Source organism: Lygodium microphyllum, chromosome 29 (assembly GCF_053477565.2).
Source record: "Lygodium microphyllum isolate KBCC chromosome 29, Lygodium_microphyllum_v1.1.10, whole genome shotgun sequence".
Taxonomy (NCBI): Eukaryota; Viridiplantae; Streptophyta; class Polypodiopsida; order Schizaeales; family Lygodiaceae; genus Lygodium; species Lygodium microphyllum.
This window is the reverse complement of record NC_141163.1, coordinates 21,251,946-21,265,792: the sequence shown is the minus strand read 5'-3', so window position 1 is coordinate 21,265,792 and position 13,847 is coordinate 21,251,946. Positions and strand designations below refer to the sequence as shown.

The window sequence follows — 13,847 nt, the reverse complement described above, 5'->3', positions numbered from 1 at the left end:
TGTGCCTTGCTAAAGAAGAAAGAGGTGGAAGAGGTCAGCCACGAACCATGAACCGCAATGTCCACCTCAAGGAGTGTGAGGGCAGTGTGAAACACGAACCGCAATGTCCGCCGCAAGAGGTGGGAAGGCAGTGGAAGGGCTGGAAGTGAGCTACCAGTGGGAGGACGATGCTACGAGTAGTAAGAGGTTGCAACCAATAGAAAAATGCAGGTGAGGAGAGAGAAATACTAAAAACGTAGGCTGCAAGAGAGAGAAAACAGCAAATGCACGTTGCAGGAGAGAAAACAGCAAACACAAGCTACAGGAGAGAAAAAGACTAAAAACGCAGGAAACACCAACAGTAGCAGTCAGCATGCTAAAATCAGCTCCGAACAATGTGTGATAGGCTGGAAACAGGCGCCATACTGTTGTAGTCAGCAATGGCCAGATTGGACCGAAATGTCCTCCACGTCCGGGGTGTGGGCAACAAGCTGAAATGCCTGAAATCTACAAAAACGAGATTGTTTTCTGAATGGAGAGTGATCAGCAACCGTTGCTCTACTATAAACAGCTGCAAACTGCGGATGGAAGCTGGAAACAGACACCAGACTATAGATGACAGCAAGGGACAACTGAGACTCCGATATCCTCCACCACGAAAGGGGTGTGGGCAACAAGCTGAAAACGCCTAAAACCTGCAAAAATGAGATTTTGATGCAACGGAAAAAGAAAAGAAGTGGATGCCAAACCCGCCACCGGTCTTTGCCGTCACTGGAGTGGAGGATCTTTGCCGCTGTTTGAGCAGATCTAGCTCTGATACCATGTCAAAAGATGACGTACCAGCAAGACAGTAGGGTTTGCGGAGGGGAACATGGAGTGAACTCGGCAAACATGGAGAAGAGAAGAGAAGAGAGAAAAAACTCTAATGAATGGAATGATGAAAGTTCTGAATCATGGAGTGAATGTGATACAAGGGAACAAGGGTGTTGTAGCACAAGGAAGATGATGAAGATAGCCATAAACCACAAACCACAAACCGCAATGTCCTCTTGAAGGGGTGTGAGGGTAGTGGAGAGGCTGGAGAGAGGAGGTGACGGACTAAATGAATCAGCCGTGAAGAATGAGTGAGAGAGTAGCCTATAAATAGGCATAGTCAATCTAGGGTGGCGCCCCTTTTTGGGGCTGCAAACCCTAAACGCAAAACGTAGAAACACAAAAATACAAATTGCGGGTGAAGGGTGAAGGGTTTCTCAACATCTAGCACCATTGGAATGAAGCAAGGATGTCCCCTCCCTCCAATATTGACAAGATAGAAGACCAAATCATACAAGGCGATGGGATAGAGATAGTAGGTATATTGGTCCCTACATTTCCCTCAATGGTTGCTTGTTCTCCCTTTGAGCTTTGATACCAACGATATTGTTTTGGTCCTTGAGTCACAGAAGGGTCTATTGGACATGATAAAGAGACAGTACCACCAAGCACATGCCCAAGAGCCTTGCACATGGAGGTGGCTATTTGACACATTGGTCACACTAGCCATGATATATGGTGCTCACGTTTAGACCCTTGGTCTGGCTACATACCTTGATACAGATTGAGAGACCACATATCACAATGCTTTCACGCATGATCCATGGCACACCCTCAGTACCACATGTGACATGAGATCATTAGAGCTGAGTTTTCTACACCCCCCATGATAATGGAGGCTCTTTTTCAAACCATCAGCTTCATACATAGAGTACGTGACATGTACCAAGATAGACTGCATAGGAAAGCCTTTAAGGCCTCTAGGTAGCTAGCTCAAGTAGGACATGAGACTTCATTTCATGATATGCACTAATTGAGCAGTGGCTCACAAGATATGGAATCAACACGGACCACCTCCCCCCTTTCAATATGACCTTGACTCCCCTCCCCCTTCATACACTTCTCTCACATTGAGAGGAACTTGGTTATGCGACGCAACCTTTACCAATTGCACGTATGGCATACATGGACTTCACCCCACAACCCCTTCCCCCAAGGATATCATACTATACGGATCACTTTATGAGAACTATAGCAAATGGTTTCATTGAGAGACCTAGATACCTAGATATATACATGCCACATGTGATGCAAGTAGCCATTGGCTAGCTCCAGGTATCCTCTCGTCAACTTGAGATCAAGAACGGGAGGATAGGCCACATTCCCATAGCTAAGTAGATTTGCAAACTATGGTAGGAGGAGGTGGAAATCTACAAATACACAGCCTATAGCACAGTCTGAGCTAGATACCCCATGTTATTTAAAGGAGACACCTCCCTCAAACTAGTCATGGAGTCCCCAAACCACTACTGCTTGGGCCAATTCCTAGTTGAGATTCAGAGACTCACACATCATTACTACAGGCAGGCACTATACATAGAGAAAGACATCAATCTCACAGCATACCAATTTCTTCCAAACAATGACCATATACACAACACCTACATATAGAGGGGTTACAATCCATAGAGCTGTGTAGATTAAAGCAGCATAGCAACCAAACATACAAGGGTACCACTATACAAGAACTAGGGTTGTGACACCATCTCATTATCTACAACAAGATGAAGAAGTGGCTGAGATCCAAAGTACTAACTTGCTTCCAGTCCACTAGCTCCACCATAGTAGGTTATGTACTAGGCTCCCTTCAAACGATGAAGCTAGTTAGATCCTTCACCATCCTCCCTTGCTATATCAAAGCAAATCATACCTACCTATCCATCACCATATCCTCCTACCCACGCTACAAATGCTAGCCATTGCCTACACCTACCCCACCACCTTCTATCTCATGCACAAGCTAGCTTACATATATAGCCATCATGTATATGATGGGCTCGCACAATTCAAGCACACTACCCCCCTAGAGACACACCTCATGTTATATCCCTGGACATTTGGATGGGTGCTAGTAGCATTGGTCATAGTGGTCATGAAGTGACTTAGTGCGAATGCACTAAGGGCACTTCTAGGTTAGGGCAACCGAGTCCTACTTATAGGACTCAAGGCCCAACTATTCGCATTCACTATGTCATCACCACTCTTACACTCATGGTCTATTGGCCAACGCATCTATACACCAAGCTGGTATGGGTGGGTAATATGGGACGCCAACCCTCGGGATGTGACCATGGCCTGGAGTGCTACTACCTTCCATACTCAGGTGTGAGCCCATTTGGCTCTACAACTAGGAGTTGAGTTTGATGTCCAATCCCTTTTACGCTGAGTTTTACTTGTGTCGTGTCTCATGTGTAGGTTGGATCCTAGGGGGATGTTTCATGGACATCAACAAAGTGTCAACCTACAATTGAACGTGAGACTGATGAAGTGCATAAAACCACTTTTCGTAGGTTGGATCCTAGGGGGATGTTTCATGGGCATCAAAGTGTCAACCTACAATTGAACGCGAGATCTGATGAAGTGCATAAAACCACTTTTACTCACGGAACCATTATGGTTCACACCTGAAACATACACTTTTATCTTGTTAAGGGTGTTATGGGATACTACTAGAGGGAGGGGCGTGCACGGAGGGAATGTGTTGCATGTGGTGGGTATGAAAATAAGGTATGTTCTTGTTTTGTACTCGTGCTCGGGCTTTGTGTTGGGGTGATGCTTGTGTACAAGAGTTTTCTGTTGTTCTGACCATTGGAGTCCAAGGAGCTGCCACTTCAAGGTTATGGCAAACCATCATTGGAAGTTGAAACCTTGTAGCCCGAATGAGCATCAGAGAATTTTCATTGACAATAATTTTTGTAAATCTAATATTTAATGTTAATGTTATCATTAATTTTAATATTGAATTAACATTAAGTGTTAATTAAATGTTAGCCTTTAATGTTTACATTAGTGTTATCATTATTTTTAATGCTAACATTATGTTTATTATTAGAGTAAACTTTACTCTTGATGTGTGGTGAAGCCATAGAGAGAGAGAGACAGAGCTAGACTGTGTGGAAAGAACACAATGGAAAAAGTCTAGGAGAGAGAAAGACATATCTTGTTTTATCCAGATAAGAGAAGAAAAAACAACCAAGTGAAATTTAATCATATACTTGAAATAAGAAAGAAGAGAGAGAGGTGACTCTTACAGACAAATTGTCACAAGGACATCAAAGGGGGTGAAGAGAGGTCAAGCCGAACGACCAGTCTGCAAGGACGTCACGACATGGCAGCCAAACGGACCCCCATGCTTGCTACACACTGTGGAAAGAACACAATGGAAAAAGTCTGGGAGAGAGAAAGACGTATCTTGTTTTATCCAGGTAAGAGAAGAAAAGACGACCAAGTGAAATTCAGTCATATACTTGAAATAAGAAAGAAGAGACAAAGGCGACTCTTACAAAAAAACTATCACAAGGACATCAAAGGGGATGAAGAGAGGTCAAGCCAAATGACCAATCTGCAAGGACGTCACGACATGGCAGCCAAACGGACCCCCATGCTTGCTACCAACCCCACCAAAAAAAAAGCATGTCTAGTTCTACATTAAATGTAGACTATTTTTGCTTCTTTTGCTTCTCTCTCACACTCCTTGAGCTTCACACACACTCACTCTCTCTTTTTTTTTCGTAAAACACTCACTCACACACACACACACACACACACACACACACACACACACACACACACACACTCTCTCTCTCTCTCTCTCTCTCTCTCTCTCTCTCTCTCTCAAAACCTTTCCTCTTGTCAATACCATGTCTTCTCACAGTGTATTTTCTTTGGTGCAAATGCACCCGCTTCTATTGAACTTCAACACATGGAGCATGCTTGTCCGCCGAAGCCTCATCTTTCTTTAAATCCAAAGGAGATTCATCCATTGTGGCGATCTTCCAAGCTCAAATAAAGAAAATGCACCAGCAATTAGCCGAGCTGCACAATCCTCATTTTCCATTTGTACCCACTACCACAAGGACAATATCTCTTCAATTCTAATTACATCCGTTTAAAGGGGAGAAGAAGAAATGTGATGAGACAAACATCGATTCATGGCTAGCCAAATGGACAACATATTTTGATTTGTATAAGTTTGATGATGCACAACGCATCGAGTGGATACAAATCATGTTACAAGATAAGGCGTACGCTTGGTGGGTAGGCTTATACCCTAAGCTGGCAACTTAGGTTGATCTTCAATCTATTCTTCAAAAACGTTTTGTAACAATGATTGGATTGAAAATTTTCGAAAATTATTAGAGCTTGATATAGGGAAGAAAAGCTTGGATATGTACTCATAGGAATTTAAAGATTTATTGCATAAAACAAAGGCCTTGGACGATCCTTAAGCGTTGCTCTATATACAATAATTTTTTGGATTGCCACCAAACCATCAGAATAAGGTGCTCCGCAATCCTCTTCACTCGCTCAAAAACATCTACAAGTATGCAAAAAACTTTGACGACACTGTGGTTGCAAGTAGGACAGCCAAATCGAGTGGTCTCAATCTTTAAGTTGAAAAAGTCATCTATCCCAGCAACAACTCGTTAGCCAACTTCAAAGTTGCATAAGAAGAAGCACAAGAAGCATAAGGTCACTTGTAGTGAGGATCGCTCACCATTGTTTTGTCTACCGTCAGATGGGTCATTTTCACGTTGATCATAAGTATCCCCAGAACAAAAAGACGAAGCCTACTTCCAAGACTTCAATAAATACTCTTCAAGCTCCAAGTATTTCTTTTGAAATTTTATTTGAATAATGTTTTGTTAATGCTAGCAATAGCAATAGTAGTCCCATTGGTAAAACTATGTTTAGCCCGCATGATCTTTTAAATGTCATTTGGCATATAAATAATCAAAATATTATAATTTAATTTGATAATAATTCTACTCATAATTTTATTTCTTCTCACTTGATGCAAAGACTGAGACTCCACATGGTACTTGCTGATCGAGTTTATTGTGTTCAATATGTGAAGGGCCCTACGATGGATCACTGGGATCAAATGGTGTTAGACTTGGATCTTTTGATCCAATAATATCATCAGATCCTAGATTTCTAACTTATGAACCTTGATCGTGTGGATGTCATTCTTGGCATGCCATAATTCTTTGAAAAATACTCATTGTACATTGACTATAAAAATCATGTACTTTCTTTTAAGCTTGATAGTCATTTTCATATCATCAAGAATTGTTTATCCTCCGAGATCACAAAAAATAATGTACATATGATTTTAGCAATGGAGTTTACTTCATGTTTTTTCGATCTAACTATTATTACTTATATTTGTTTCGTTGAAAAAGTTCGATCAATTCATTATCAATGTAATTCAATTTTAATAATAATAATATAAATATAATTACAATATAATTGAATATTTGGATCCGATATTACATAAATATGTTGATATCTTTCCATCCGAGTTACCTGACTAGGACTATTTAGCTAAGGATTATGTTGAGCCAAATAAATCCCCATGGGATAGCCATGTCCTTTTCGCCAAAAAGAAGAATGGTACGATACACTTCCATGTTGATTATAAAGGTCTCAATAAGATTACCATCAAGAATAAATATCCGTTGCTAAGGATAGATGATCTTATAGATCAACTTTGTGGTGCATGGTATTTCACCAAAACTGATCTAAGCTCCGAATACCATTAGATATAAATAGCTTCAAAAGATGTCCCAAAAACTAGGTTTCAAGCACGGTATGAACATTATCAATTTTTGGTCCTACCTTTTCAATTGACCAATGCTTCTGCAACTTTCCAACAGATAGTGAATGATATATTTCGTCCATATCTTGAAAAATGGATAGTGATTTTCCTCAAAGATATCCTTATTTATAGTAAGTTGTTGGAGAAACATGCTTAACACTTACGTATCATTTTATGTCTTCTAAGACGAGAGCAATTAATTTGCTAAACTATCCAAGTGCGAATTTTTTCGCACGGAGTTGTTAAACCTTAGCCATGGCATCTTGATTGATGGCATTTGAATTGATCTCAAAAAGGTATGAGTTGGTGAACCCTTGATATGTTTGCTCAAGGGTATGAGCTCAATCATTGTTTTCAAACATTGAAATAGCTTGTTACTACTACACCATTTTATAGATTATTGATCCAAATAAACCTTTTGAGGTTCATACGAATCCGAGCTACTATGCTTTGGGTGATGTCCTGTATCAAGATAGCTGACCTATCACATTCGAGAGGTGTAAGCTCATCAATGCCCAAACATGTTATACTACCCAAAAGAAGAAATTATTAGCAAGCACCCATGTCCATAAAGTATAGTGTCATTATTTGTACGGCCCCTGGTTTATTATTTGGACGGACCACCATTCATTGAAATACCTATGTGATTAGCCTAATTTTTGTGGCCATAAGACGAGATGGGTGGAGATTATGCAAGAGTTTGACTTTGAAATTCGCTATAGGAAGCACACAACTAATTTGGTTACCGATGCTCTTAGTCGAATACCTAAAGTCAATATGCCTTTTCCTCCTCCAAAATTTCAACTAATTTCTATCTTTCTCTCAAAGGGTGTTGCCAAAACGATCTTCACTTTGTTAAGATCTGGCAACTAGTTCAAGAGGAACCTAGTCGCGAAGAAAGCTTAGGTGATCTAGATGCTAAAAGGCTAGCTACTAAGAGAAAGATGGTAGAAGAGTATTCCATTCGAAATGGATTACTTTTTAAACAAGACAAAGGAACCCACTTTATTTCCCATTTCCACACCCATTACAAATCCTTTTGGGCTCCCACCCATACCACTCTCACCTTCCGCTACACCTTCCTTTCAGCCTCCATTAAGTGCATCACATGTTCCACTACACAATACCTTAGGGAGTTCCGCACACTTAGGCACAGCCTTTAGGACAGCTCCTTCCCCCTATCTAGGCAACATCTCATGATGGAGGCTAGGCCTCTCCCCACACATTTTTGGGGTATCCCTTTGGTAGCACATCCTCAAGCATATCCGAGTATGCCCCGGTTGATAACATAATTTGTCTCCATGGCATTACCTAGTGGCCTAACTAGTCATTCTTCAATTCCCCACCCAACATTAGAACAGAGCTTATGTGTCTCGGTGCCTGCACCTCCCCCATCGGCACCTTATGTAAACATTCATATAACCGAGCCTCCGCATCAATCAGCACCCGTTGGACACTCACGGACTATTTCTGCCTACCCCCCTCCTCCTCCACCTATTCATCATCCTCCGCCAAGCATGCTTTTTTAGACCAAACTCGTTTTAACAGGTCAAATTTTACCATTTGATCCAATTTGATAAGGCATGTATTGCATTCCCAAGGTTTGTGGTAACTTGTCCTCGAACAAGAACCTCAGCCTAGCCCCCACTAGTATCCATATGAGATTTGTCACTCTTGGAAAAGCAAAAATACCATAGCCATCATTGAGTTGATGCAAGGTCTCCTTTCTTAATTTCACTTACAACTCGAGCACTCTAACCTTGTCTCTGAGCGTTGGGCCCATCTCATTGACTGCTATGTGGCATGGGATTGGACTCGTCGCATCACCTTAGATCATGAGCTTCAAAACTTCACCATCACTCATAAGGATAAATTGAAAGTCAAGTTGGCTTAGTATCAACGTTTACTGAGTTCTCAACCATTGGGATCCCTAAATCCTTGATAATCAAGTTACATTGTTCCTTAATAAGCTACCACATAAATATTTCCATTTTGTGCAGCAGGTGATCCGGCAACCTCAGATGCCCACGTTCTATGAATTTGAGTGTCATCTACTACATTATGCTCAGCTATTTGATCAATTTCATGGGACATCCTCCACAAAGGAAGCCTTTGTTGCATCTTCTCCGAAAGGGCAACAAGGGAAGAGCAAGCAAACTCAACCTTTCAATCAACATTCAAATCCAAACTGAGCTAGTGAGTCACAAGGAACTTCCCAGTCAAAACTCAAACCCAGGTTGCAAAATGTACCAAAGAAAAATCGGTATTGTCAACATTGTCAAAGGCTAGTCACTTTGACGACAAGTGTTGTTTAAAGCCTATGGACAATCCGCCCAAGACTCGTGTCTCGAGCCCATTTGGTGCAGACACTCCTGCCTCCCCTCCACAACCAAGACAAGAGGATAGATCCACTACTCATATAGCAACTAATTCTTCTGCTCCCCCTTCACTTGAGGAGTTGTCAAAGATGCCTAGCCATCATACTGTTGTGGACTTCAGTTATACTCAGGCATGTGTTGTCTCTCTTAAGGACTAACTCGATGAGTCCCCTTTCCACTCTACGTTGCCCTCTCCTTCGAGTTCGCAGCCAAAAGCACTTGAGCTCACTTTCTCTAGAGACCATTTGGCCCAGCAAATTGTGGAGCCTTCCTCCAGTTCAAATCTCCATGATACTGACAGTGATTCCTTTCCCCTCCCCACCTACACATCACCTGATCCTTATAGGGCACGCTCTAGTTTGTCTTCTCTTTTCTGCTACACATTTCTCCTTTATTTTATTCCATTCTTAGTGTGCCTACCTTTTGGTAGTGGAAGTCCCATTCACATTTGTCCGTAGCACTCACTTGCACTTAACATTGAGAAGTCGAGGTTTGCATGTTCTATGATCTTATGTAGTTGTTTTTGCTTCCTTTTGCAAATTGATATTTGCTTCTACAAGATCTACCACCTAGTGAAGCCTTGGAATCGTTCGGCACTCCTTCCCATGATTGCATCTTTTGGTGGCACTTCTTTTCCAGGATTCATCATTGCCTCTTCAAGACCACCTTGGAGGCTATTCATTTAACAGATTTCCACTTGAATATATATCTCACTCTTTTTCTTTTGGTATTACTCTTTTTCCCCATCAACATCGACATTTTGGGAACAAAGGGGTGCTTACTGTTCCGTCCAATGGTGACAGGGAATGGTCTCCGGTTTTCCCTTCCATTTTGAGAAGAGGCGGCTTTTTCTCTTGATAGTGACACTAATGATGCTTACAATATTTCACTCTCAAACATTTATTTACTTTGTAAAGTACAGTATGGACTTATAACTTTATCTATAGTATCAGGATGATATGATTGTAAAAGGATGTTTGGGCAAGTGAACAATTCCCTTGCAAGGACATTGTCCAAGTGGCAATGTTGCATCGCATTCTGCATGAGTATGCAATCTTGCATCTTTCTTTGCATTACCCCATCCATTGGCATTCTGTTTGTGTATGTATGCCTCTCTACGCATTTCTTCCTTTTCAGTCACCTTTGGGAGTAGTCGACTCCAAATCCACCATACTCGTCACATTGCACATGGTAATCTCCAAAAGTAGTTCCTCATGCTTGCATGTTGGATGGCTTTGCTTATCTTACTTGCTCACCCTGTCATAGTGCTTGTCTCTCCCCATATTCTTCATATGATGGCACACACACACACATAGGAATCCCTAGGCACTTTTCCTAGTATAATGAATGAAGAAACCTTTTTATTTCAAAAAGAAACGCGGTCCTAGAGAGTTATTATGTCCAACATGCAAAAGCCTAATTTGGGTGTAGCGAATTTTCTATAAGTAGGCATGCAACCCACCACTCTCCCTTAATCTCGTTTTTGCAGGTTTCACACCCTCTAACTTCGCTGCCCACACCCTATTCGCACAAGATATCTCATCCAAAGCTGCCCATTGTTGTCTACATCATTCTGGCATTGTTTCCAACCTCCATTACGCAATCTATGTCGATTTCTACTACATTTGCTAATCAACAACATCGTCTACAGCTGGTGAATTGCTGAATTACTGCGTTTGTAATCTACGGCTGTTGTACAAATTGCCAAGTCATCATACCTATGTTTTTGTTGTTGTTAGCCTTCCATGTCATCATCAGTTTACTGCAGTTTTTCTCTCTCCTCAAGTACCTGTCTTTTTAGTCTTTCTCTCCTCATTGCCCGTCTACATCAGATCTAGCCTCTAGAGTTGTGTTTGCTAGTGTTCAACACACGAAGGCTACCTTGCTGCATTTCAGGATCCGTTTGGAGTACGACACACTCTCCAGTTCATAACCTCTTCCTTGATCCCATATATACGAGAGTTCGAGGTTCAATATTCACTACATAGTCTGTTTGCTATATGAGCATTGTATATTTAGTAGTCGTTCACTTCATTATTCATTGTGTTCACTGTCTTTGAGTTACCCTAACCCTAATTGTGTTCTGTGTCATCAATTTATGCTTTGTCATAGGATTGGTTTTGTGTTTTCTACATTTAGAGCATTTCTTTACACCCTAGCAACCCCTTCCCTCAAAGATATACTACACAGGCCACTATATGAGGATTACAGCAAGTTTCATTGAGAGATCTAGATACCTAAACATATACATGCCACATAAGATGCACATAGCCATTGGCCAACACAAGCAATCCTCTCATCAACATGAGATCGAGACCAGGAGAGCAACCCATATTCCTAGAGTAAGCTGATTTGTACACTATGCTAGGAGGTGGATTTATTTTTTTTTCAAGTCGGGAGTGGGTCACAGTGGAGGAACCTGCCTATGTGTGTGGCTCATCATTCAATCACCGTAAACCGCTTAGGTAGAGCTCAAAGGGATCAAAAGCTTTTGGTACTTGCTTATTGCATGCACTATAGACCACCCCACTGCACCTTTTGCAACTTCCTTGAAAAAAAGGGAGAATCACCTCCCTCTGGGTAGATCCCCAGAAGACCCATGTCCCAAACAGAGGGGCGCACCAAGGACCGGATCACCCTAATGGGAAACCAGGTATTGTGCAGTTTCACCCACTAAAAATCCCCTCCCAATTTATTCCCACCAAGAAGCAGAGGTGGAGAATGAGGAGCATTATATCTAAAAATGCAGAGACTATACCGACACCGCTTGGGCCCATTCCTAGTCAAGATTCAAAGGCTCCATGCATCATTACTACAAGCAGGTACTACGCAAACAGAGAGACATCAGTCAACTCACCAATTTCTTTCAGACAATAAAACACCCGCACATCACCTATAGAGAGAGAGAGTCAATCTATAGAACTGAGGAGATTAGAGCAACACGTCAACAATGATACAAGGGTACCAGACACAAATGCTAAATCAAAGAGAGATGAGGGAGACCTATGGTACGAGCAACACCTCACGGAGTCGAGGGATTGGTCCACATGCTACCCCCATACTATTTCATCAAGGATGTATGACATACTCTACCTCCACCAATCCTGACTGAGTGGAATTGGACATTTGTGTATCATATTCATATTCAGGCACACAGCTAGACAAGTACTGCTTCATCCTCCTATTGTATCCCTACATGGGCATTACTTTGTCTTGTAGATCACCTTAGCTTCTTTTCACAGTATATCATTGATCACCTTTTTAGAACATCACACACACACACACACACACACACACACACACACACACACTCTCTCTCTCTCTCTCTCTCTCTCTCTCTCTCTCTCTCTCTCTCTCTATGACATGTAAGATTCACAAAGGAAAGACACGCTCTAGACCAAGAATAACTTAGAAAAAGATGCTCAAATTATGTATTGGTAAGGAAGAATTATAATTAAGCAAAAGCAGAAAATGGCCTTCACTGTCACTTGCAAATCATTAGACAAACATGGCTCACTTTTTTGTAAGTGAATAGAGACAGCTAAATCAATTTTTATCTAAGTTGGTGGCTGTGGTTCCAATGCCAAAATTTTCATCTCATGTTACTGAAGCTTCATAGATTCTTTGGCCTCTAGTATCTTGCATGTTTTCATAGAACTGTAGGTAGTCTGTTTTCAGAACTGCGGAAACTGATAATATAGGTCTCTGAACATAAATCTCTGTAGTATTCACATAGTTCTATAAAATTAGGGCCAGGAAGCTGCATTGAGAAAATCAAAACCTCCTTCACATAAAACCCAATCTTGCTGTTGTCAATAAAAAGGATCTACAACTTCACTAACTCAACCACAAAAAAGGATACTAGGATACCAAAATGAACCCATCAATTTCCTGGCTAGCAGTAAATTTATCCAAATTCTTGGGACTGTTGACTTTCAAGTCCATGAATCGCATAAGTTGACAACAATATAATGCATTGACTTACTCTTCAAAGTTCATGGAGGTACAATAGACTGAAGGAAGTCTGTAGGATATAGAATACAATCATCCAGCTGTACTTCTGAAGGATAAGATTTAGACGTGACACCCCTCATGACCACATGCAAGTACAAATTCATGTGCATGTGAACTTATACATACCTGCAAATCGCTTCAGCTTCCCAGCACTGTCACCAGATGACACATCTACTTCTACAGTCCTATCAGCACTTTCCAAACCCTTTTTCAAAATCTCTGCTGCTGCAGCCTCTGATAGAGTTGCTTCTGTAACTTGATCTGTGAGATTTTGTTGGGACATATATTCATGTGCATCCAGTCTCGTCTCTATCTTTATCTGTGCCCCACCAGAGTACTCAACACCTGCTTCAAAGGACCAAATGAAGTCTGACTCCTTGGGAACAATTTTCATGCTGTGAAAGAACGGAGGCATTGTTCCAAGTTCTAAGCTTGTACAATTTATCCCTCCTATATAGCCTGGAGTAACAATCTTTGAGAGTTGTCTCTGCAAAACAGAAGGCCATCTGTGAGAATTGCAAAATGTAAGCCTACAGGTAATTTTAAATGGCCTGTGAACAAAGTAATCAGATTAGTAGGTTTGCATTAGCCAATACTGTCAATGATACTCCACAAGTAGCTTATGGCCATTCAACATAGGCTAAAGCTGGACCTACACATCAGGTCTACCTCTCCCTCTACCTAACGCCATCACTAGTACCGGTCGATAGTCCATTAGGATAATGTTGCCTTTCTCATCATATGACACGTATGGGTTTACATAAGGCTCATCGTTGCTCGGC

The 13,847-nt window shown here is 41.4% G+C and overlaps 1 protein-coding gene across 1 annotated transcript in view; it reads right to left on the bottom strand.

The window, feature by feature from the left end:
* LOC148010443 (uncharacterized) overlaps window positions 1-13,847 on the bottom strand; it is a 115,440-nt gene that overhangs the window by 71,827 nt on the left and 29,766 nt on the right. The window contains exon 4 of the mRNA XM_087671542.1: window positions 13,192-13,552. Within this exon, the coding sequence (XP_087527668.1) occupies window positions 13,192-13,552 (361 nt within the window). The remainder of the gene's footprint in view (window positions 1-13,191; window positions 13,553-13,847) is intronic.